Source organism: Sminthopsis crassicaudata, chromosome 5 (genome assembly GCF_048593235.1).
Source record: "Sminthopsis crassicaudata isolate SCR6 chromosome 5, ASM4859323v1, whole genome shotgun sequence".
NCBI lineage: Eukaryota > Metazoa > Chordata > Mammalia > Dasyuromorphia > Dasyuridae > Sminthopsis > Sminthopsis crassicaudata.
Genome location: NC_133621.1, coordinates 226565011 through 226590592, shown reverse-complemented (window position 1 = coordinate 226590592; position 25582 = coordinate 226565011). Strand labels below are relative to the sequence as shown.

The window sequence follows — 25582 nt, the reverse complement described above, 5'->3', positions numbered from 1 at the left end:
TGGTCTTGTGCTCAGAAATATTTCCTGGTGATGATGACAATGATAACAATCATCTTCAGCATAGGTCATCTAGTTTAAGGATAGTGGTGAATGACAAAGGAAGTGAGAAAAAAGGGAATTTTTTAAAAATCACAATTTTGGGGAACAATAAGAGAGTTTTAACTTGGAAACTGCCTGAACATAGACTTAGTTTATGTAGTCATTTGTCAACTGAACGAAAAGATATTTTTGGCCCTTCTATTCAAATACCTGTGGAATGTTGTTGTAGAGAAGCCTTTTGGATATGACTTTATTTTATTTATTTATTTTTTTACAGCATCTGAAATTCAGATCCACTAATTATCTGACTATATAAATTGACATGTTTCCAAGGTCACGGATAAGACCCAAAGGTTAATTTGCTTTTCTTAAAAAATTCTGTCTTTCTTTTGACTGATTTTTTCCAACTTCACTTCTGCTTTCTATATTGGAGATAGATCACCTAGCAACCATTATTTCCAATTTACTGTAAACGTTCTATAAATTTTACAAATGAAGGCCATAAGAATTTCATTTAGTCTAGAAACTAGTTCCAATCTAGTCAAACAAGCCGAAGGTGCATCTAGCCTATTTATCTGGTGAATACCCAGGTGGGCTGGCATCTTAGCCATTATTTTAATACTATGAAACATTATTCTATTACTATAATCATATCCAAATGCCTAATGTATGGATGCTAATATAACATGCAAATAAAATTTCATGGAAAATATGAATAGTAGTAAAGAATTAAGATTAAGCAAGAAGATTTTTGAGATCAATATTGCCCCAATATTCTTTACTGATTTGAAATATGCTTTCTGTTTCTTGGGTACTAAGAAACCACTATGTTTTAGAGCTCATTTGGTTCATAAATAAAGGCTGTAATTGTAGGAGCAGAAGCTCACATACCACTTAATTGCCATATATGACCTTTTTCATTTTATTACAAAACTTAGGGGTTTTTTTGTTTTTTGTTTTTTAGCAGAACAGTAAAAAGTTAGAGTTTTTTTTTCAAATTTCTAAAGCCATACTTACTGCCCATCAGTGGGCCCCTATTTGCAGTAATTACTAGAGTATAAAAATTTGCCTTAAAGCTTTCATGAAAATTAAAAGCACAAAAAACCCCAGCAATACTATCTGATATACTAAATCTGGTACAGTAAAAGGGGTCTTTTGAGCCCTATTTAAGCTTTTTTTCCTAAGAAAAAAGACAATCTTTTTAGAAGTAATTACTTCAAGAACCAATACTATTTTTGTCAATCCACAGGATAAGATATGTATATTGCTGTCTTTCTCTCTTTTTCCCTCTTCCTTCCTCCCTCTATTTTTATTTCTTTCTATTCTCTCTCTCTCTCTCTCTCTCTCTCTCTCTCTCTCTCTCTCTCTCTCTCTCTCTCTCTCTCTCTGTGTGTGTGTGTGTTTTCTTGAAGAAGCAAAGAAGTACAGAAGGGGAATAATCATCATCAACTAGGATCTAAAGCAAAAGGTTATTCTGAGTTAAATAGACAAAGAAGAAAAATAATTTTCTAACTTGAACACTTCCAGAATTGACACCCTCACTCTTATATAATCTAGAGATCAATCTTATGTTATGTTTTTCCTTTTTAGCACATGGGAGTAGGGACTTCATCTAACATTTTCAACTTCCTATTTATTTTTTAGATCTGTAGGTTTCTGTTTAGAAGTTGTCTGGGATATCCTGAAACATATCTACCTCTCTGGGTTTTGTCTGAAATAGGCAAATTTAGTGGATTGCTTACTCAAGGATAAAATAACAAGGAAATCTTATGTTTGGGTAAGGCTTAATATGGCTACAAATAAGGTAGATACCTCTTTTTATTAGGGACATTCTAGTTAACATTAACATAACCAATCTTTTCAAAACTAAAATACTTACAATGTCAAAATCCTAGATATGATTTCTTTTCAAAACCTCCTTGCACAATGTTGCTGATCTTGCTTAAATTATATATTATTATGTCTTGTGATGCACATATGATTGTAGACTAACTCATTTATAAAAATCCTGGAAAAAGCTCATGAAAGAATGAATTTCCCCATATGCATAATATGCATTCATAAATTTTGGTTTAACCTAATAATAATTTTTCTTATAATTCATATGGGTGAATTATTGAACTATTATTTCTAAACTTAATTGAACTAAAAGGTAATAATCAAAGTTTGCTGAATTTAGGAATTAGTTGAACAACCCTTCTATAAACTCAAATTCAAATGATATTTTCTATGAGGATATTTTGCTACTATGTGTTTGTACTTCAAAGTACACTGTGAAGCTCTTGAAAATCATACACTACTTTTCATTAATTAGTAAATCAATAATTATTTGTTCTACTTGACCCAGAAAGGAGAAAGGGCAAAGGAAAATAATTTTGTACATATATAAAATTGACAACATTTATGAGCAAAGTTATAGACAGCAAATAGGAGAAGCAAAATAGGACATTACTCAATGCTACTTACAACCAAAATTGCTAAATTTTTAAAAAATCAACCCAAATGAACCTCCTTTGTCATTTAAAAAATTAGCACGTTATATACAACTTTATATAGTCCAGAGGAAAAAAGATCTTATGACACTGTTCTGAGGAATCCTTACATCTATAAAAATTGAAGGCCTAATTTTGCAAATACAGCTTTCTCAAGTTGTATGAGCAAATTTAACAGACATGAAAGGCACAGGATGATATTAATTACGTTGAAGAACGTATTTGTAAATTTCTTTAAAATTAGTCACATCACTAGAAGCATCAGAAGGAGTCTCAGAACTGTCTTTAACATGAGGTCCTGACTGAATCTGAGACAGGGATAGTCTTTGTATCACAGGTTTAGTATCTGAGGGTAAGACTGAACACTTAAGAGAGCAGCTTCTTTCTTAGTATGAATACTTAATTTGCTAAAAAAAAAAAAAAAAAAAAAAAAACAATGCTTGTGGCTAAATTCTAGTACCAGGCAGTTAAAACTTCACACTGGATTTTTTCAGCAGCTAACTCACTATACTTTATTGTTTTAAAAATATATTCTTCATAATACTGGCATTTAAAATAAATTAATATCAATTATTGAAAGAATTTAAAAGTCAAGTTCTGCTCTATGAGCTTCCTATGTTGGAATACGTGAATATAGGAAGTGCTTTCAACAGAAAGTTACATAATTCTACAGTATAACCTGTCTAAGAAGGCTTGCAAGGGACCAGTACAGTGACTTGGTCTCTTTGGGTTAGGCAGAAGCACAGGCAAGGGGGAAAATGACTTGGGTCCAAGTGCAGCTTGTCCCCATGATATGCTGAAGAAATGTCTTCTTTTGTCAAAGTATACCTGTTTCCACTTAGACGTAATGCTACTGAGATGTGTAACAGAGAAATGAAGCATAATAACCTATGCAAAGAGAAAAAAAAAATGAAATAAAATGTTTTTCAATGTGATTGAAATTTTACTATTAGAGTTGATTTAAGTTTCTTTCAAATTGACCACAAGTTACTCATCACTAACAGTAGGTGTTGACTGGTCAAAAAATATTTTATGGAGAACCTCTAGAACAGTGCCAATATTCTTACAGTACTGAAACCAAAATTCTCCAGTTTTTATCATTGAAAATTCTGATTTTTAATGAAATAGCTAGCTCTTTAACATCTAAAATGAAATTATTGTAAAAACCAACATCAGATGATTAAACTTTTGAAGAGTTGCTAGCTTGACCACAATCATGTAAGTTTCTCATATTCCATAATAATTTCCACCAGAGATAAAGTCAATGAAAAGATGTTGTATTAGCTGTTCTGTTCCATAGCACTTAGTGCATGTTTTAAGGTGGAATGTTGAATCCCGTACTTCTGTGAACTGCTCTCCTGGTAGTGGCTAAGTAAAAACAATCTTTTTGGAGCCAGAAATGAGGCTATATTGAATTGTAATGGCCGCTGGCTCTGTCCATCATGACTCTAATAATGAGTGCCATCTACATACTTGTTGTCCTTTGGATTCCTTCATTTCAGTCCAGTGATTGAGCTCTTCTTCTCCTGAGCTGTTGAGACCTAGAGAAATCCAGCCTATCATCTCTTTTCGTTTCATGCTGCGTTTGTTATACACGGACAGTATAAGGGTCACATCTGAAAGCTGAAACAGTGCCACTTGAAAGACAAAGGTTTCCTTGTATATGGGATTTGGCTGCCCTCTGCGGATGGATGTCTTGCATTTGGACATCTCTTGACCCATGGAATTCAGAAGAGTTAACTTAACATATGTATCTATGGGAGAAAAAAAAACCACAAAATTTTTTTGGAACATAAACTCAAAAAAGAAATTTTAAGATTTATTAAGATGATTTATATATTAACATTCTCTAAGGATATGGCGTATACCATATTAACTGAAGAAAATTCAATCAATTCCACTTAAACATAAATATTGTATATTGTGAATATAAATATGAAACTAAGAAGGTAAAATAATTTTGGTGCAATGATGACATAACCTCAGTATTTCTACATAGTAACAATAGTACCTTAAATTAGTATTTTTACTTAAAGGTATACCTCATAATCCTTTCTCTTCCCTTTCTTTCCCACCACCACCCCTGCTACCTCTACCACCCCCATTTAGTTTTACTAAGCAGGATTTCATAGCATTATTAAACATTTAGCAAGCTTGAAATAGCCACAACACTATAAAGCATTCCACTATGCTTTTAGAGAATAAGAATAAATAAACAAGTGGGAATGAAGGCAACTGATGAAAAGGAGGAGAGGAAGAACATATAAGTGCAAAGGAGACATCAAAACAGCTTAGGATGAAATGCCAAAAAAATCTCTGCATGGATGTGGTTTTTTATTTTTATTTTTTACAAAACATTTAAAGACCAAAATGAAGCCAAATGCATTAGGTGTTCAAAGTTTAGAAAACCAAGTAAAATGTCCTTTTCCTTATTTTCATGCAAGAATACATTTAATGTGCTTTTGGGGGAAAAATAAATGCTGTAGGATTTTTTTCACAACCAAATGTGAAATTTTGAGATGTCAGCTAATATTTTTATGAAATATTAAAAAAAAACTGATGCAATGTATAGTGTATAAGATGAATTTTTACTTATGCATTGGTTTCTATCACTTGGGTGATAAACCTTCTCTTTTCTAGTTCTTTTGACTCATGCAAATGGTATACAGCATATTGCTCCATCATATATATATATATATATATATATATATGTATATATATATATATATACATAAATATATTTTATGATTGAATTTTAATTAACATGAAAGAAAATTGACATGCTTCTTAACAAAAATGTGAAACTTTATTTTCTGCTGTATGAATCAAAATAAAATTATTGGAACATTAAAGTTATTCACAAACTTTGGAAAAAGAAGCTCTTCACATATTTGTAACTTTGTAGGTGCTCAGAATACCATCATCCATAATCAGAGATAAGTCTACAGTTAGTTGTACTTAATAGTACCACAGATAGTAAATGTGCATTTTTTGGAAACCAACATGGTGGACAGCTTCACTGCTGGCAAGTTTTAGGATTTGCTTTTTTTTTTTTTTTTTTTTTTGCATGAAAAGACAACATCCAATTAGCCTCTACAGTAACTCACCTCGGATTATATAAACCTGTCCACCTATCAAGTGTTTTAGACAACAGAACAGTCCATCTGACAACAGGGGGTGGAAAGCAGTAAAAGAAATAATGACCAGATGTCAATCGTTGGGTGAGAGAGGGTCAAAGGTTAAAGTTAAAGAGGAAACACTGTTTACTGGAGTGGAAGAACACAAAGTTTTAGCAGTTTAGTTCAGATAGAGGATTGAACAAAAGGGCTGCTGGGTAAATTTCATGGAATGAAAAAATTTTAAAGGCCTTTGTGTAATCTTTAGCAAAAAATTACACTTTTTAAAAAAGGGACATCTTTGTAACAATCTCTACTTGGTCTAAAGCACATTGAACATAGAATCATGCAAATGATCAGGCTATAAAAGACTAAAGAAGGGTAATATAGAATACTTTTTTGTTATTTTACTAAACCTTAAGCTTATTCATGCAATATCTAGCGTAAAACTGCTGACATTATTTCAATATAAAATATAATTAAATTGTTTGAAATGAAAATGATTCAAAGTTAAACATCAACTCTAAAATTATAACTTTTGTTCTTAAATGTTAATATTGTTATTTTGGATATAATTTGATCATTCCAAACATAATTTAATCTAAAACTTAGACCTAATTATTTATGAAGTACCTATAAATTTTTTTAAATCGCAGGGAATATCCTTAGAAAAACAAGTCTTTTAGTTAAATTATAATCCATATTTTTATCATTTAAAAAAAAGACAAATTGCATGTAGTTTACCAGTTTACTGTCAGTCATCATTATCAATCAATTTTAACACTACTGGTCTAATTCTAAAATAATGGTAATGTAAAAAAAGTCTCCTTAACCGGCAAACTCTAACCATTCTATATTTTGCAAGTTTCTGTTAATAATTTAACACATTGACTATTTCATCAATAAATCCAAAGTGTAATCAACTATATATTAATTAAGGAGTTATAATTTATTTTGTGTAGTAGATAAGCTAGCTAATTTGTTTTATTTCTTGGTCCCTTGAGTGTAGGCCAATGCAGTGCTTTAAGAGTATTATGACCAAAATATAGTTAGAGGAAGAATGGAAAGGTCAATGTACATGGTTATTCTACTGCAGTATAGCCCACCTAATTAAAGATTTATTTCTCAAACACATTAAATGTAAACTAAAATATAGATTTCAGTTCTCCATGTCTTCCACCAAATTATACTAACATTAGTAATTAAGAGTTAACTACAATATGTAGTATTTACTCATGTGATTTCCTCCTTGTTCCTTGATATTTTCACTACAAAATATGAAGGAGAAAGGTAAAAAAGAGTAAAGGAAAAGGATATTAATAAAAGCATTTTAGTTCTTAACATTAGTGTTGACAAAACCTCATTCATCTTTAAGATTTTTTCATTCCCATTTTATATCATAAGTTGTAGCAAAATTAACTGGAATCTGTATCAAATATTTATGAAAAATTTCCAAGTGATTGAAGGGTTTTGTTTACATTTTAATATTTTCTTTTCAATTTTAGTTAGAGTTTTACACACATTTGGGCCAAAGGGAGAATGACTTGGAAACATCTTAAGCCCTAGTTCACTGCTTATGACTTTCAGCAGAATTAGAAGCGCAGTTACAAGATCAGAAGCCCTTCCCTCCCAGTATCCCAGCCTAGGGAAGTTAGATGGGGAAATATAGATAAAGGTGGTGAGGAAGGAGGGGCAGCGAGGCGGGGGCAGGGGCAAAGGCAGAGGCAGAGGAATAGTACCAACTAGTACTGATAGCTGACTGCTTTAATTTATCTGCCCTGGCAAGGATAAAGAACATGTACCTTAGAGAAGTGTCTGCTGGCAGCTATTTAAGAGTAGAAAAAAAAATGTAAAATGAAGGAGAATTACCTAGGGAAAATAATCTCTTTTCAAAATGTAGAAGTAAAAAAACATAAAGAGAAAATACATGAGTAAATACTATAGTAAACTCAGAGAAATACAAGGACATAAGCCTGTTATGTAAGAACAATACTTTTACATGGTTCTATTAACTATGATATACTTTTAAATGCTTTAATTTTTCTTTTCTGGCATTAATATTTAATAGTTAAACATTATGATAAAGCTAATTTATTCAAGTTATCATAAAAAATTAAAAGTCTTGTCAACTCATAACTAATATTTTGAATTTTAGATTTATTTCCCAAATGATTAGAAATAAAAAACATGAAACAGATTAGTTGATGATTGTATCATTTCATTTTTATTGGGTAAGTCTAAATGATAGGATAGAAGTCCCCAACACTGAGAATCCCACAAGTATAAAAAGTATTAGGAGTAAACAAAAATTAAAAAAAAAATTTTTTTCACTCACTGGGTGGTCTGTTTGCTGCCAAGTTTTTGAAGTGGCTGCCTTTTATGACTTCTGCTGATAATCTGCCAGTTGTGGCATTATAAAGCAGGCCAATGAGGATTTCTGGAGTTGAGCCATGTTCTAGAGACTGACAAGAGGATGTACTTTCACTACAGGACATTTCTGACATGCTCATCTGGGAGCCACAGCCCTGGAATCATCAAAAAAAAATTAGAAATATTTTATGGAAAAGACATTTAAGGGATACTTTGTTAATACTATATCTGCTAGACTTGTATAGGCATTAAAGGACAATTCTTATATCACCAAGCCAGAAAAGAGGTTACCAGAGAATGATTCCTTTGTATTCTCACTATACTTATAAGCAATATAATGCTGTAATTATCTGATTTATGAATTTATTAATATACAGAGTTTTGCTGAGATAAAACATAATATTCAAGCTCTTGTTGACTCTGAGGCAATACTGATAAATGAACACATTATGAGAAGAAAATCTCTCTTAGGATCTTTTACTTTAATTTGATTTTTGAAAGCTCCTGATGACTTAAAATTTAACCAAATTATAATAGATTTTCTATATTATTTATCTTTATCTTCCCATGAATAAAAAATCAAATGCTAATTCTTTATACTAATGTCATACTACTCTTTATATTAATTTTCTGAAGCTAAGAAGCAATAATTATAAAAAAAATCTAGTAGTTACAACTTGATATCTATTTTTATACTTGCATTCTAAACAACATCTAATTAGCGATTGAATTGATCCACTGGATTAATTTTTTAAATAATGTTTTCTTTTTCCAAATACATGCAAAGATGGTTTTGGGCAGCTAGGTGGCGCAGTGGATAGAGCACCAGCCCTGAATTCAGGAGGACCCGAGTTCAAATATGAACTGACATTTAACACTTCCTAGCTGTGTGACCCTGGGCAAGTCACTTAACACCAGCCTCAAAAGGAAAAAAAACCCCAAAAAACCCAAGTCTATTGGAATTGCCTTGAATCGCCTACATTAGTTGAAAAGAGCCAAATCTATCATAATTGATCATCACATAAACTTGCTGTTAGTGTGTACAATGTTCTCTTGGATATGCTCACTTCAGTCAGCATCAGTTCATATAAATTTTTCCAAGCTCATTATTTGTTTTTAAAAAATTAATTATTATTATATCTTTTTATTTATAAAACCTGTGTGATTTTTTTCAACATTGACCCTTGCAAAACCTTCTGTTCCAAATTTTCCTATCTTTCCCCCAGAGGACAGGTAGTCCAATACATGTTAAATATGTTAAATTATATGTTAAATCCAATATATGTATACATATCTATATAGTTATCTTGCTGCACAAGAAAAATCGGATCTAGGAAAAAAAAAAAAAACCTGAGAAGGAAAACAAAAATGCAAGCAAACAATAACAGAAAGTGAAAATGCTATGTTGTGATCCACACTCAGTTCCCAGAGTCCTCTGTCTGGGTGTAGATGGCTCTCTTCATTACTAGACAATTGAAACTGCTTTGAATAATCTCATTGTTGAGGAGAACCAAATCCATCAGACTTGATCATAGTATAATCTTCTTGGTGCCCTGTATAATGATCTCCTGGTTCTGCGCATTTCACTTAGCATCAGTTCATATAAGTCTCTCCAGGCCTTTCCTGCTGGTCATTTCTTACAGAACAATAATATTCCATAACATTCTTATACCACAATTTATTCAGCAATTCTCCAATTGATGGGCATCCATTCAGTTTCCAGTTTCTAGCCACTACAAAAAGGACCACCACACAAGTTCATTATTTCTTACAGGACAATAATATGAATTACATTCATATACCATTATATAGCCATTCCCCAACTGATGGGCATCCACTCAATTTCCAGTTCCTTGCCACTACAAAAAGGGTTGCTATAAACATTTTAGCACATATGGGTCCTTTTCCCTTTTTTATGATCTCTTTGGGATATAAACATAGTAGAGACACTGCTGGATCAAAGAGTATATACAGTTTTATAGCCCTTTGGGCTTACTTCCAAATTGCTCTCCAGAATGGTTGGATCATTTCACAACTCTACCAATAATGCATTCCACTGGATTCATTAAAAAAAAAACTGTACCATACATGTGTAACCTTAACCCTTAACCCTAAATTAGAAAACCAAAAGTTTTAGTATGATTTTCACCAAGCAATGTGTAAAATGTCATACATTTTATATTTCCAAACCACTGGGCAACAGGAGATACTTTTGTCAGTGTGGTTTGATTTGCATTTATGATTGTTAAAATAAGTAGAGAGAGAAAGCTATTTCAATTAGCATATTTCATCCCACATATTTTAGGATCAAATGCATGTTCTTGTATATTTTATGTGTTTTCTATGCTAGTCAGCATCTGTTAAAATATATGAAATCTATTTTTTACAACATAGTATTTCCAAGTTAAGGTCTATTAACCTGGAATAAGATAAAAAATATATATATAATGGTTCACATTCATATAAGCCTTTGTAGTTTACAAAGAATTTTCCTCCCAACTTGAGAGGCAATTATTATTATCATTATTTTATAGATTAGGAAACTGAGTCTCAGAGATGAATAATAACTGGTAAGTAATAGACATCACTAGTAAGTAACCAGGTTTTGACTCCCATGGAAATTTTTCCAGACTCCCATGGAAATTTTTCCAATGTTTTCATATTAACACAGATGACATTTGCCCCTATATTTTATCAATATGATGATTTTTGAAGAGAATTATGTGAAAAGCTTTGGGAGTTCAAACAAGAAAGACAGTCAATTCCTGTTCCATACTTGACTAGCGAATGGCGAAATTTCCCTTCTTTCCCTTCCATTGTCTGCTTCCAAAAATAATAGTTTTAAGGTCTTGTGGGAATCTCAAGCTCCATAGAAATCTAGGAGGACTTGTAAAAATGAATGGCAAAAAAGTGTCATTCTAACAGGTTTCACTCTGTTTCAGCCATGGGGGTAAAAAAAAAGAATTAAACTGAATCATCTGACTTTTCCTGAATAGTCAAAGTAACTATCTATCCATGACTGGCACAATGGTGGAAATCTCATCAACACAATAAAAGCTACATAGAAATAGCTATAGAAATAGAATGATTGTAGTAAAAACAAATTAAATATGGATACTGTATACTCAAGTGGTTTTTCTCTTCAGAATATTCCTCAGGGCATGCTGCTCAATTCAGTGTATATCTAGAGATCTCCACCCACTCTCTCTGCAGCTCCCATCATTAATTTATAACTGGGGCTTGCCTAGGTAGCTGTAGCTGTTGGTGATTAACCCACAGTCAAACAAATTCCAGTCATTACTAGGTCTACTTAAAGGAACAGTCCTACAGGCAAATAACAGTAAAAGTATCACTTCTTCCTAGGCCTATCCAACACAATATCCTATTCCTTTCTAGCACTTTCCCTCAAGGGTGAAGGGTTATAAGACAATCTATGAAGGTGGGGGGGCAGGGGCAGGGGAAATCATTTTTTTTTTTTCCTTCAGGGAAAAGGCAAAGAATAAACTGCACATATTGTCTCATCACATTAGAATTAATTATGCCCATCATATTTCTTTAAGTAATGCCAAAAGTGAAATGAGAAGTTTAAAAATATAGTAACAAAACCATGAATTCCACATGAATTAAAGACTGGCTAAAACAAAAGGCACAATAAAAACTTTTTTTTTTCAAGTATAGATCCTGTACAATTACTTCTGCTTTTACATTATAACCATAAAATGATTTCATTTGCCCACAAACCACTCATATTTAACAGTTCCTTTGTGAGGTGGTTAAATGTACATTATCAATTATTGCAAATTTTAAGATTTTACTATCAAGTGATTTTTGTTTTCACTGTTTCTAAAAGGTTTCTTGGATTTAATCGTATTTGATTCACACACAACCTGTTTTTAATGTTTTTCTGAAGATGAGGTGGGGTGGAGGGGGTGGCAAATAATATTGAAGTATAAAAAAGGAGGATAATTCCCATTCCCAGGCCAGAGCTGCCACCTTGAGTGAGCTTTACTTCCTGGAACAGTGCCTCTTCCTCAGGGTCTTCTCCATGCCCCAGGGAAGTGAACATTTGGAAGCTCAGGTTGCTGAAGATAGCTGGAGGCACAGCTATGTGACTCTTAGCAGCAGGAGCAGCCACTAGATGCAGCCCCACAGAAACCCTGCAAGAAGGCTGGCCATTCAGCCTCCTAGTGAGGTAAAAGTCCTGAAGAGAAGGCTAGGCCTTACTCCAGCTAAGACCAGAATAAGCAGCTTGACGACTTGTGCAATAGCTGTGGACAGCAACTGGCTTCTTCGACCTGTGCTCTCTTTGGCTTGGGACAAAACATTTCCTCTTAAACCATGCAATTTTGTGATCATGGTTGGAGCTTACTGGCACTAAATTGCACTGGTCTGCTGCTGCTTCCTTGTATTGAGCTTAAAGATGGGAATTAGCCTCCTTAGGGTAGAGGAATAAAGAAAAAGAAACTCTTGTGGAAAGGTAGTCAAAGAGAACCTAGAGACAGGTAGTAACTATGAAGCCCATTTCTTTATTCTTATTGCCATTTCTGTGACTTTGGATGAGTCGCTTCAACTCTGTGGCCCAAAAGTAAAGTGAGGGTCTGTGCTAGCTGACTTCAAATGTCTCTTCTAGCTCTATTCTGATAATCTATGATTGCACTGCACAATTAGAGTTAATAGAGGAGAGACATGTATTGTTGAAAACATACGGCTTTTCAGCTCAGCACATTATACACAAAGAAAGGAACAAGGCAGTTTCAGTTCTCAAGGAACTCAGAATCTAATGGGAGAACAAATAAAAAAAAAAAAAAAAAACTAAAAAGGGTGGGGAAAAGGATTAGCGGTTGAGAATTGGGGCTGGTGAAGGAGGTTTGTACCCAACATAGGGGTATGATGAAGTCCTGCAGCCAGGAGAGGAAATATGAGCAGATATGATTTCATCTTGCAGGATGATGAGCTTCTGGAGATCATAAAGTCCAGGAGTGGATCTGGTTAGGCAACGTTAAGGTAAATGCCCTAGGTACAGTCCTCAAACGGAAAATCTGGGAGGAGCTCCTGGTGTCTGTCTTCACTGTTTAGAGGTCTTATTGAGCAAAGGACAACTAACATTAAAGATGCTGAAGGAAATTCTCAAGAAAGAGATGAAAACTGTACAAAAACCTAAATTAAAAGTAGCACTGTCAAGTTGGAGTTAGGGAGTTACTCTGGGTTAGTACATTCTTTCAGGAAACAAACATGGGAAGTCTGAGTCAGAAAGGTGACAATCACTACAACATTGGCAGTCTCTGATTTTAAATCAGAAATGATACATAACTTGAAGGAATACTTCAATGGGTTAACATTTGGATTTGTATGGAGTTTGAAGATACTTAGGCTGGTATAGAGCAGCTGGGTGTTATAATGAGTAGAGTACCAAATCTAGAGGTAGGTAAAACCAACTCCTGAGTTCAAATGTGACCTCAGACATTAACATTTACTTGCTGTGTGACCCTGGGCAAATTATTTAATCCCAATTGGCCCACAGGGTTCTCTCCCACCTATACAACCTCCCCCCCAAAAAAAAACCAAATAGGACTTTTATTGTGCTGTAAGAAACAGTACACTTAAATAAAGAAGCAAGTAAACAGATGCAAAATTAACTAAGCTGAACCAGGAAAGAAAAATACACAAATTATAATTGCAAATGGAAAGGAAAAAAAATATATATGTATAATAATTGCAACTAAATACTATAAATTTATAATGATCATGGTTAGCCTCAAAGATAATACATGAAAAAAACATATTCCTCCCACTCCTTTGCATAAATGGGGGACCATTCATATGGGGTGTTGCATACAATTGATCGTACATTTATTTTTCCTGTTTTCCCCCTTGTTTTCATACTTCATTACAAAGGATGCTCTCTGAGAGCTGAAGAAGAAAATATAGAAATAAGTTTATGTAAAAACAAAAGATGTCAATAAAAATTTATCTTAAAAAATGTAAACTACTTAAGAATAATTATTTTTCTGTATTTATGTCCCTAGCATTTAGTACAGTTCCAGGCAAAAAATAGGAGTTTAATAAATGCTTATTTACCAACTGAAGTCATAGGTAGGAGAAGCAAATGTTTTATTTTACAAAAGGAAACACCGTGGAAATAAAAACAAAAAATGCTCAAACATTTGGCCATGATTTAAATATGCATTCTGAGACTCTGATCAGAATTTTGTAGAAATCTCCAAAGGCCAACCTTTAATGAGTCACTAAATCAGAATCTTTTTTTTTTTTCCTTGTTATTCTTTTTAAAATTTATTTTATTTTTATTTACAAAACATATGCATGGCTAATTTTTCAACATTGACCCTTGCAAAACTTTATTTCAAATTTTTCCCTCCTTTCCCCCACCTAGATGGCAGGTAATCCAATACATGTTAAATCCAATATATGTATACATATTTATACAGTTATTTTGCTGTACAAGAAAAATTGGATCCAGAAAGAAAAAAAACCTGAGAAGGAAAACTAAATGTAAGCAAAAATCAACAGAAAGAATGGAAATGCTATGTTGTAGTCCACACTCAGTTTCCACAGGCCTTTTTCTGGGTGTATATAGCTTTCTTCATCACTGAATAATAGGAACTGGCAAAACCAGAATTTCTTGAATAATAATTATATATTAGTTATATTTCAAAATAGCAACATTTTCCTTTGATTTAACCTAAGCATTTAAAGTTTTGAAGAAAATAGTTTTAAATTGTGTTTTAAATACAAATAGAAAGATTTTTTAATAGAATTCTTACTAGAAAACATATAGAATAATAATTACAAATTCTAAACACTCGGTATCTTTAAAAATATCTCCTAAGTTATTGGTTGGTCTTTATTGTTTCCTAAACAATGAGAAATCCTTTTATTTTTAACATGGTTATGTCATTACCAGTTTAAAAAAAATGTTTTTAAGATAGTGCTGCCCCCTGGTGACCCCAATTTCTTCTACATATACTATATGATATTTCTGAGAGGTTGGAATTCCTTTGTTTAATATTAAAATTAGGGACACCTATATGCCAGATAAAAAAAAAAAAAAAAAAAAAAAAAAAAAAAAGAAAGAAAAGAAAGAAGCATCTCGTGGCATACAACACAAAAGTGTGTTTCTATATGTTATTTAAATTACTTATGACTTATGAGGTCTATACAAAGCAGCAGATGGAACAAAAGAATGAAACACTTATCCCCAATGTTCAATAATTGGCAAAGTTAGATATTTTATTTAAAATTTTATCACTACATTTCCTTGTTCACTATGTCTTAAAGTGGTGCTGACACCTTGTGGAAGATTTTGAAAATAATTTCTTCAATTACGGAAGTTCAGTAGCTCCCAGAGTAAGTAGAAATCACTACATAAAATTGTTATTTTTAAAAGCAAGTTAGTAAACCTTCTCTGGGGCAATTCCCCAACACTCACTTCCACTCATACTACTTGATCAAAGTAATTACTCATTGGTAATTATATAGTATAGTTTCAAATTGATTTCCGGAGTAAAAATGGAATTCCCAGAATCTTTTCCTATTTACAAACTACATCAATATATCCTTAGTGGGTCAATTCTCCCACAACTCCTCCTAAAGATGCTATTGTGCTCTTCTGTCAGATCTGCAAATCTGAAGGGTGCAAGGTACAGCCTTTGAATTGTTTTAATTTGCATTTGTCTAATTATTAGAGATTTAGAATATTTTTCTTTCATATCATGATTGACAATTTGGACTTCTTTTTATATTAAAGGTGTCTATTTCTCTTGATCCAATGAACAATGGTCCATATTCTAATGTATTTTATTTATTTAAGACATAAATCCTTTAAAATTTTTTTTCACATTTCCTTTTTATAACATTTTAAATCTTTTTCCAATACATGAAATTTTCATGAAAATTGAATGTTTTTTTTTTCCAGTCATCTTACTGATTTTGTATCTCCTAAATTCAAACTGAATTTATACTGTTGTTGGTTAGGGTGAAATATGCTATCTAATAAAATTAAAATTTCTATTTTGCACCAATAAAATCATGAAGGTAGGTTAACAGTCAAATGTACTTCCAACTGCTTATTGGACATATGTTATTTTAACTTTACACCAAACCGAAAATATTCAAAACCAAATGTATAATTTCCCCCTCAACACTTGCAGCAATTACTTGACTTACCATCTCTATTAATGTATTTCAATTATTTTAGCTTCCAGGATTGAAACTTTGCAGTTGTCTTTGATAAAAGACAATTTTGATAAATTGACAATATGGCATAAGTGTCTGCCAATTTTTCCTTCAAAATATGTACTGTACCTGCTATTTCCCCTATCACCACAATAGTCCAACTCCTGATACTACACAACTAGAATACGACAATAATCTCCTCACTGGCCTCAGTGACTCCAATCTCTTTTCATTCCAATCCATGCTGCATACTGCTGCTTGGTTAATCTTCCTTAAAAACTACTTTTGGCTAGTTATTTCCTTGCTAAAGCATTTTAAGTGGCTTTTCCACCCCAAGTTTATTAGAATTGTCTGGAGTCACTACATTACTGATAACATTTAAGTTCTATCACAAATAATTAAAAAGCAATCTTGCTTTTACTATATATAATGTTCTCTTAGCTCTGCTTACTTAACTCAATGTCAGTTCATGTAGGTTTTTCCAGGCTTTTCTGAAATCAACCTGCTCATCATTTCTTGTAGAACAATAATATTCCTAACATTCATATACTATAACTTACTTAGTCATTCCCCAACTGACAAGCATCCAGTCAATTTCCAATTCCTTGCCACCACAAAGAGCTGCTTACAAACATTTGTGCACACGTGGGCCCTTTTCCCTCTTTTATGCTAATCCATTATTTTCAAAGAAAATTTCTGACTTTATTCCCCTCTTTGCACTGGATCAAAATATATTTTGATTTAATTTAGAAGGTTTTATCAAGTTAAATTTTATTGATGCCTTTTTTCTTTATATCATATTGATTTCACAACTCTTCTCCAGAAAGGATCTTCTCTGGTGACAACTCAAGACAATTTAAAAACTCTATGACATCTGACTGTGTAAAATATTCAGTACTAGTTCTGGTTTTTCTTTTCTTTATTTTTTTTTTTTTCTTTTCTTTCACTGTGTAGTAGAAGGAAACTTTCATTATCTCTTTTCTCAGACATTCACTAAGCTTTTTCAGTAAGAATATTTTTTCTTTTAGATTTTTTTTATCTGTGATCATATATAATTTTTTATTTGTCCTGCTTATTTTGCTTTACATTAATTCACACAAGTTTTCCTACTTTCATTGAATTCTTCTTTCTTATTGCACAATAACAATCCTATCATGTTCTTTTGGGAGACCTATGACCCATCCTTGCCTTCAAGATCAGTGTGCTTTCTTTGGATAGTAAGCAATCTATTATTTTCTCTTTTGTTTTTTTGGTGAGACTTGCCATTGCAGACTCTAGTTTTTCTATTTTGCTTGTTATTTTCATTGTATAGGTCACAAATTCTACTCTCATAATACTCTCTTTTGAATCACAAGGAACAAGTTGTGGTTCTACTCTCTTTTCCATAGGGTCTTCTGTTTCATCAAATGTTGGATTATTTTTCTTTTTTAAACATTATTTAGTCATAGATACCTAGATTCATTTACTAGAGCAGAGGTCATATTTCATTCTGTTAAATATGCTTTTCTTGCTGATTTATTTGGTTATGTTCAAAATCTTTGAGCTTTCTTCTTCCTGAAATCTTTGATAACTTCAGTCTCTTCCTCCCCACCCCCTATACTTGGACTTTCCCCTATTCTCTTTCTGAATCTGTCCCCTTTGATGTTGGTTTTCTTAAGGGCTACATCTTAAAGTGTTTCAACTTTTTCCCATGCTGAGACATTCACTAGGTTTGTCCCAAACCAAACCAAAGCATAGGCTTGTCCCAAGTGACTTTGGGTAGCCACAATTGGGTTCAGTGGAAACTGTGGTCTTTCCCTCTAGCTTAATGGAGACCTACACAGTCCTACAAAAAAATGTCCTCAGCACATACAAACACACACACACACACATACACACGCAGAGAGAGTGCCTTGGTATTTTGTTCCCTCTGTTCTCTGGCTCACCAACAGCAGCTCAGAAAGTTACTGTGCTGGTGCTACAAGGCTTCAACTTTGGCGCTGGCAATTAAGAACTCTGCAGGTTTGGTGTGATGGGGTTGGAGTCCCCTGAAGAACTGTGCTCTGGTCATTCCATCAAAACCAGAGTCTTCATAGCACTGGAAATAGGGAAGAAGAGGAAATTTTTGTGGTAGATCTTTGGGTGCCTTACTGCTGCCTTGCTGTCAGTAGCATGAGAAGTGGGGAAGGGTCAGTATCAATTCATTTATTTAAAAAAAAAATGTTCTTTTGGCTTGTTCTTTGGCTGCCCTAGACCATGGAGACAGCAGAAGTTGCTTTATCTTTGGAGCATTATTATTCTAAGTCATGAACTAGTAAGTGTCTGATTCTAAATCTTGGTCTTCCTTGAAGTCTGCCCCTTTCTACTATATTGTATTGCGACTCCATTGGTAGAAACCTAATTTTGGCTTCAACAACTTTCCACTTTTCTTAATAGTTCTAGCTTCTCTAGTTCTCTTCAACTCAGCTCAAATTCTACCCTCTGCAGCAACCTTTCTTGGGTTTCCCTTTCTTCTTTCCCTCTGAGATTGTCTTTATGTGTACTTTATTGTAAGTGAAATGCAATAAGACAGAAACAGGCATCTTTCTCTGAGTGAGAGTCAGTTTATTATCAGTGATACATATAGCTGTTAATGGGTCAGAATAGCCCTCTCAGTGAAGTCAGTGATCCCCATGAGGAGGAAAGGAATAGTTCTGAGTGGTTAAGGAATGTTACAATTGGCTCCAGTTAAGAAACATGGATTGAACTTCAAGTGTGAATGATCATGTCTCTTTGACGAATAAGGAAGGTTAATTGTTTTAAGAGATTCATATGCCTTTTGTTATCTTCATTAGAAGACCAGAACCTAGTATGATCTCTATAAAGTCGAAGAGGGGGCAAATCTCCTTTGATTTCACAAGAAAAGACAAGGGTCAAATTGTCTTTTAGGAAGGGCTTTAGACACCAAACAGATGTCCAGGTCAAACTGGTTAACAAGCAAAAATCTCAGGGGCTAGTTGTAGGAGTAATAATATTCCCTCTCAATCACAACTTTAAGCCAATTAGGGATATTGAGGAAGAACTAGTACCTATTAGTGTTAGGGCTTGCCAAGCCTTTTTCAGGGTTCCACATCCACCTTTGGTGTCCTCCTGTCAAGAAACTCTCCCCTGTGGCTCCAAGAAGCTGTAGCATATATATATATATATATATATAGTGGTCACACACTAGTAAATCCTTTCAGCATAGGCTAAAACTAAAAACAAGGTAACCAGAGGTAACCAAAATAACTAGAATCAAGGTAACCACAAGGCCTCAAACATGGTCAACAGACTACTCCAAGTACTTGAAGACTTCCCGTTGTAGATTGGGTGGATGAGAATAATTTGTTTCAGTGGCCATGTGGGCAGTTGAAGTTGGCATTGTAGAATACTTAGAGATTGGTCATATCTTTCATTTTTGGCCTTCACCAGTTGCCCTGACTTTTCCCTGCCACTACACCTCAATGACTCTGGAAGAAAGAGACTAATAATTTTGCACTACTCTGCCTCATTTAAACCCAATTTATATGTAATTCAAGATATCACTTGTGATTTGTTCTCAAATGAAGGATGCATCACAAGCCAATTCAGACAAGGAGAGCTTAACTGAGAATAGGGCTTGACAAACTGGGAAATAAGGTTAATTAGAGAATAATATCAATTATTAAATGATACAACAAAATTTTAATTTCCTCAACTGTATATGTCTTGTATATACAGTTATTTACAAGATATCCCCCTCACCATTAGAATGTAAATTCCTTGAAAACAAATTGTATTTTGACCTTTCTTTGTATTCTCAATGTTTAGTGAAGTCCCTGGCACATGGTAAAGGCTTAATAAATGCTTACTGAATAAGTAAAAATTATCTATGTTTTTGGGTTATTGTTTTTTGCTTATCAGTTCTGTTGTACATACCTTGTTAAAGTAAAATAATTTTTATAATTTCAATTTTGTAGGCTAAATCTACATAGGCAGAAAACAACTAGTTAAAAATACTAAAATCTTTTCTGACTACTAGTGTTTAGACATAATGTTAAAATCAATACCATACTAAAGAAAAGGATAAATGTGTGAAAATATAACACAATTTTGACAGCTCTAATCTAAGCTATCTAAAAAAGTTTTGACTCTACAAAATGGGAAAAGGAATTTATAAAACCCTGACTTAGATTATTTTGATTTCTCATAATATTTTTAAGAGATGTAAGTTTCATAAATCTGAATAGAGAAAGTAAAGAGAAATCACCATAGTCACCAAATACCTGACCTTCTTGACAAGTGGAGATAAATGATAGACTTAAGGAACACTGGCTTGCATATTAATTCATTTGCAAAGGCTTGTGACAGAGTACAGTAGGAGATTATGGATCTATCTTCATCTAGGTTCCACCTACTAAATGTGGAAGTTAGAGGATCAGAAAATTCATGGATGGAAGTAAGATGGAAGAAAACTGGAAAAGTAGGAAAGGGTCCAGATTATGAGGGACTTTAGTTATTATAGTTGATCTCCGAGATAATGTGAAACCACTGGGAACCCATTGGCCAGACATAGATAGGTCTGACATGAGCCTTAGGAAGGTCAGTTTGATAGTTGAATGGGGCACAGCCAAGAGACATGAGTCAGAAAGATCAACTAAAAGGCTGTTGTTATAGTCTAAGAATGGGATACCGAGAGCCTATACAATAATGGTAGCAATATCAGAGGGAAAAAAGAGGAAAACTAAAAGAGGAAACTAAAAAAGATGTATGAAGGTAGAATCAATAAGACATGACATTTGAGTGAGATATGGGAGTGTAACAGTGAGAAGCTAAGGATAATACATAGGTCAAGAGTGTGGGTGACTGGGAAGATTGATGGTGCTTGGCTTTAATGGGAACACAAGGAAGAAGAAAGGACTAAGGAGGAAAGATAAATTAGACAAGTTTTAGACTTGTCAAATTTAATATGGCTACAGGACATACAATTTGAGATGTCAAAAAAATCAGTTGAAGTATTTATTGCTTTTTTGATCACAAAAAAGCATGATTCTGAAGAGAAAAGTTCAACCATAAAAACTTTCTAAAAGAGTGTCTCCCACACTGATGGCAAGATTTCTTGATTATCAATATAAAAAAAAATACATGAAACTGGGAGATATTTGCTTGCCAAAAGGATTTGCTACCCTTCTTCAAGGATACCTAGGGAATCAACTGGAAACAGGAATGATGCTATTTGCCAATGACTGTATTGACCTCAAAAACCCTCAGAATATTACTGTCTCCTTAATGAGATCAATAGCAATTCAAACGTTGGGGTTAATAATTCATCTAGGAATAACCAAGTGAATAAAGAATGGCTCTTGTCCAATTTAGAAACATGCATATTCATGCATATGAATCAAGTTATGGTATGTTATGGAATATTATTGTTCTATAAGGAACAATCAACAGAATGATTTTAGAGAGGCCTGGAGAGACTTACATGAACTGATGCTAAGTGAAATGAGCAGAACCAGGAGATTATTGTACACTGCAGCAGCAATATTATATGGCAATTAATTCTGATGAGCATGACACTTTCCAACAATGAGATGATTGATGCCAGTTCCAATGAACTTGTGATGAAGAGAACCATCTACATCTAGAGAGAGGACTGTGGAAACTGAATGTGGATCACAATATTATATTCTCACTCTTTCTGTTGTTATTCACTTGCATTTTGTTTTGCGTCTCATTTACTTACTTGTTTTATCTGATTTTTCTTGTGGAGCAAGATAATTATATAAATGTTTACACATATTGGGTTTAACATATATTTTAACATGTTTAACATATACTGGTTTGCCTGCCATCTAAGGGAGGCAATGGGGAGTAGGAAGAGAAAATTTGAAATACAAGGATGCACAAAGGTCAATGTTTTCAAATTATCTGTGCATAAGTTTTGAAAATAAAAAGCTTTAATTTTTTTTAAAGGAACTATGCCTAAATGACTATCAAACTGAGCATACCATTTGATTCAGTAGTGTTACTTCTGGGTCTGTTTCCCAAAGAAATCACAAAAGAGGGGAAAGGATTTACATGTGCAAAAAATGTTTGTAGCAGTCCTTTTTGTAATAGCAAGGAATTGGAAATCGAGTGGATGCCCCTCAGTTAGGGAATGGCTGAATAAGTTATGATATATGAATATAATTGAATATTATTCTTCTATAAGAAATGATTAACAGGATGATTTCAAAAAAACCTGGGAAAGACTGACACAAATTGATACTGAATGAAGTGAGCAGAACCAAGCGAACATTGTACAAAGTAACAACAATATTATGTGATAATCAACTGTGATGGATTAGGTTCTTCTTACCAATATGGTGATTCAAGGCAATTCCAACAGACTTAGGATAGAAAATGCCATCTGTATCCAGAGAGAAAACAATGAGGACTAAATGAGGATTGAAGTATAATATTTTTATTTTTTGTTTGTTTTTTTCTTCTAGTTCCCTCCCCCACTTTTGTATGATTTTTCTTGTACAACAATCTATATCAGATTACTTGCTTCCTTGGGAAGGGGACAGGTAAGGAAGGGAAGTAGAAAAATTTGGAGCATAAAGTTTTACAAAAATAAATGTTGAAAATATTTATATGTATTTGGAAAATAAAATACCATTGATAATTTTAAAAAAGAATGACTTTTATCCGGATTATGATAGAAGTTGTAGGGACAGACAAAAGAGCTGGTCCATCAGTACCTGTATTTTGGACACAGGCTATAGATGGATGCTGATCTTGGCAATGAACTGAAAACAAGGAAGAGAGTAGAATAGGTTGTATTTGAAAAATATTTTAATGATCTTGAGCTTCTTCTAGAAATAACATTCCATCTTTTTAACAATAACCTGTATTCTGATGCTATGTTACGGTTAGGCAGAGTGGTACAATGAAATGAGAAGTGTGCACTCTGGGAGCTGAGCTTCCAGCTCTGCTATTTGTTATTTTGGGCAAGCCATCTAATCTTTCTTGGCTCAGTTTGTTCATATGTTGGGATTTGGACAGGATAATCTTTGAAGTTCATTCCAACTCTAAATCTATGATCCCATAACTATAAATCACTGAAGAACACAATCTTTAAAGAATTAAAATGTTAAGTGACTCAAACAGCAATAGAGAGATGTATAGTGGTCACAAATATGCTGTAGCTTATTGTGAATAATGATCTGTATGCAAAAAGAGGTACATACATAATTATAATTTAGAAAACATAGGACTACAAAAGCAAGTGTCTGCTCATGCAGTAACTGTAATTTGTAACAGATGGACTGCCCAAGTATGCAATGCTAGTCAAAAACCTAAGGGAGTGGGGGTAGATGTATTGTGTTTTCAGTTTATTGGATGAATCTTTTATAGATTTATATAACTTATAGATTTATAGGAGGAAATGGACAAGAGTGGCATTAGATATGGATGGCTTAAGATTTGCACTGTTGAAAGGAGTGCTCATTTTGATAGAACCACTCATAAACTTATTGCTGTAATAATTACTGATAAAAAATACTAAAAAACAAAATATATGATTTTATATGTTTCTTTAGATTTTCTATCTTGACCAAAAATGCCACAAGTCCTAACATGCTTATACCATGTGAATTAAAATTAAAATCTAATATTTAAAGCAATATAAATTTAAATTGTATTCTTAGTATAAAATTGAATATGTATAATTATTATGTAATCCCCTTCATATTAACAAGTTTTATTTGAATAGCAATGCCCTTTAGTGTTAATTAAACTATCCAAATAAAAGGGAAGAATCTTCCCTTTTTAGAAGAATCTTCCAAAATATATTAATATATTTTAATATGATTAAAATTAGATGATAAAGATAAAAGTATTAATTTCCATCAATAATAAGTAAGGGATTTTTGTTTGCTGCTCTTAGAGGACCAAGCTGCATGCTGCTATGAAAAATAAACTCATTTACTCCTTGGGAAAACACCGAAAATAAAAAATCTTGTACTTATTATCAATATATTATAGTCAGCATTTTAATATAAATTCATATTTTTGTATAGTTACATTTAGCATAAATACAATTATCCTACATTTCAAATTTCCTTTCTTAAAATTTTAAGTGGTAGTAACAATTTTCTCAGGCCGCAAATTAGGCTATTAGAATATTAGTTTCCTTTCAAACTTCAGATGTCATAAGTAATTTAATCATAAAATGAAATAGAAAATATGATTTATATATTCATAAAACTCTGAATATTGAATCATGTTTTGGAGATCATTTGTGCAACTTCATTGCAAATTCCCTGGCTGAGTTATTTTACACAACATTGATATTACTGCTGTTTTTGCAAATCTCCTAATAGAGATTTTGAAATAAGTCCCAAGAAAGGAAATGTTAATATTCACTGAAAAAGTAATGCTTTTTTATTTCATTTGGTCATATTGTACATTTATTTGGAATAAAATCTATAAATGAAATCTTTGTTCCTTTCATCATTTTAAGAGTGAATTTTAGAACATTACATATGGGGATATATCACAAAGATGGCCTTGAGTGCTATGAATGAGTCACTTGGTATATCTTGACAAGATTCATGTTCCTTAAAGACCAATCAAATACAGGAAATACTGTATATGTCAATTTTTGAAAATTTGGTTCTAATGACTTCCAGTGTTGCAATAATCTTGCTTTAAAGAGGCTGAATATAAGGTAAATCTCATATAAACTATGCCAGTTTACTCATAAAAAGGAAGAACAAAATACTATTGAAAATAATTTATAAATGACCATATATTGTTGTTGCTGCTCAGTTGTTTGAATCCTTATCCTATGTGGGGTTTTCTTGGGGAAAATACTAGAGTGATTTGCTTCTCCAGCTCATTTTACAGATGAGGAAACTGAGGCAAACAGAATTAAGTGACTTACCCAAGGTTACATAGCTAATAAGTGTATGAAGTCACATTTGAACTCAGGTCTTCTTCAGTCTGACCTGTGCTTTGTGTGCCCCAATCATATATTATGTCATCATGCATTTATAGTAATAATAATTATAACTATAGCTAGCATATATATAGCACTATAAAGTTTGCAAAGTTTTTTATAAATATTATTTCATTTTTATTTTCATAACAATCTTAGAAGGTAGATACTATTATGACCATTTTATTCTTGAGAAAACTGAGGCTGACAGAGGTTGTGACTTACTTAGGGCCCCATAGCTAGTAAATGTTTGAGGTTATATTCAGTCTGAGGTTTGAATTTATGTCTTCTTAACGTCAGGTCCAGCACTCTATCCACTGTGGCATTTAATTGTCTCTAATTTCATTTAAAAGTTAAATATTTATGCTAATAAATTAAGTATAACAGAAAGACAAAATGTATGATATAAA

The 25582-nt window shown here is 32.9% G+C and overlaps 1 protein-coding gene across 9 annotated transcripts in view; it reads right to left on the bottom strand.

Annotated features, from left to right (window-relative positions):
* Positions 1-1380: 1380 nt before the first annotated feature.
* Positions 1381-25582, bottom strand: part of SYT14 (synaptotagmin 14) — a 258761-nt gene continuing 234559 nt past the window's right edge. For 6 of the 9 annotated variants that reach the window (XM_074270186.1, XM_074270189.1, XM_074270190.1 and 3 more), the window contains 3 exons: positions 7983-8172; positions 5639-5695; positions 2975-4285 (listed from right to left, as the gene is read on the bottom strand). In XM_074270186.1, the coding sequence (XP_074126287.1) occupies positions 3972-4285; positions 5639-5695; positions 7983-8172 (561 nt within the window). In that variant the 3' untranslated portion in view covers positions 2975-3971. Of the gene's footprint in view, positions 4286-5638; positions 5696-7982; positions 8173-25582 lie in introns of all 9 variants that reach the window. The other 3 variants (XM_074270183.1, XM_074270187.1, XM_074270185.1) reach the window with 3 other exon arrangements.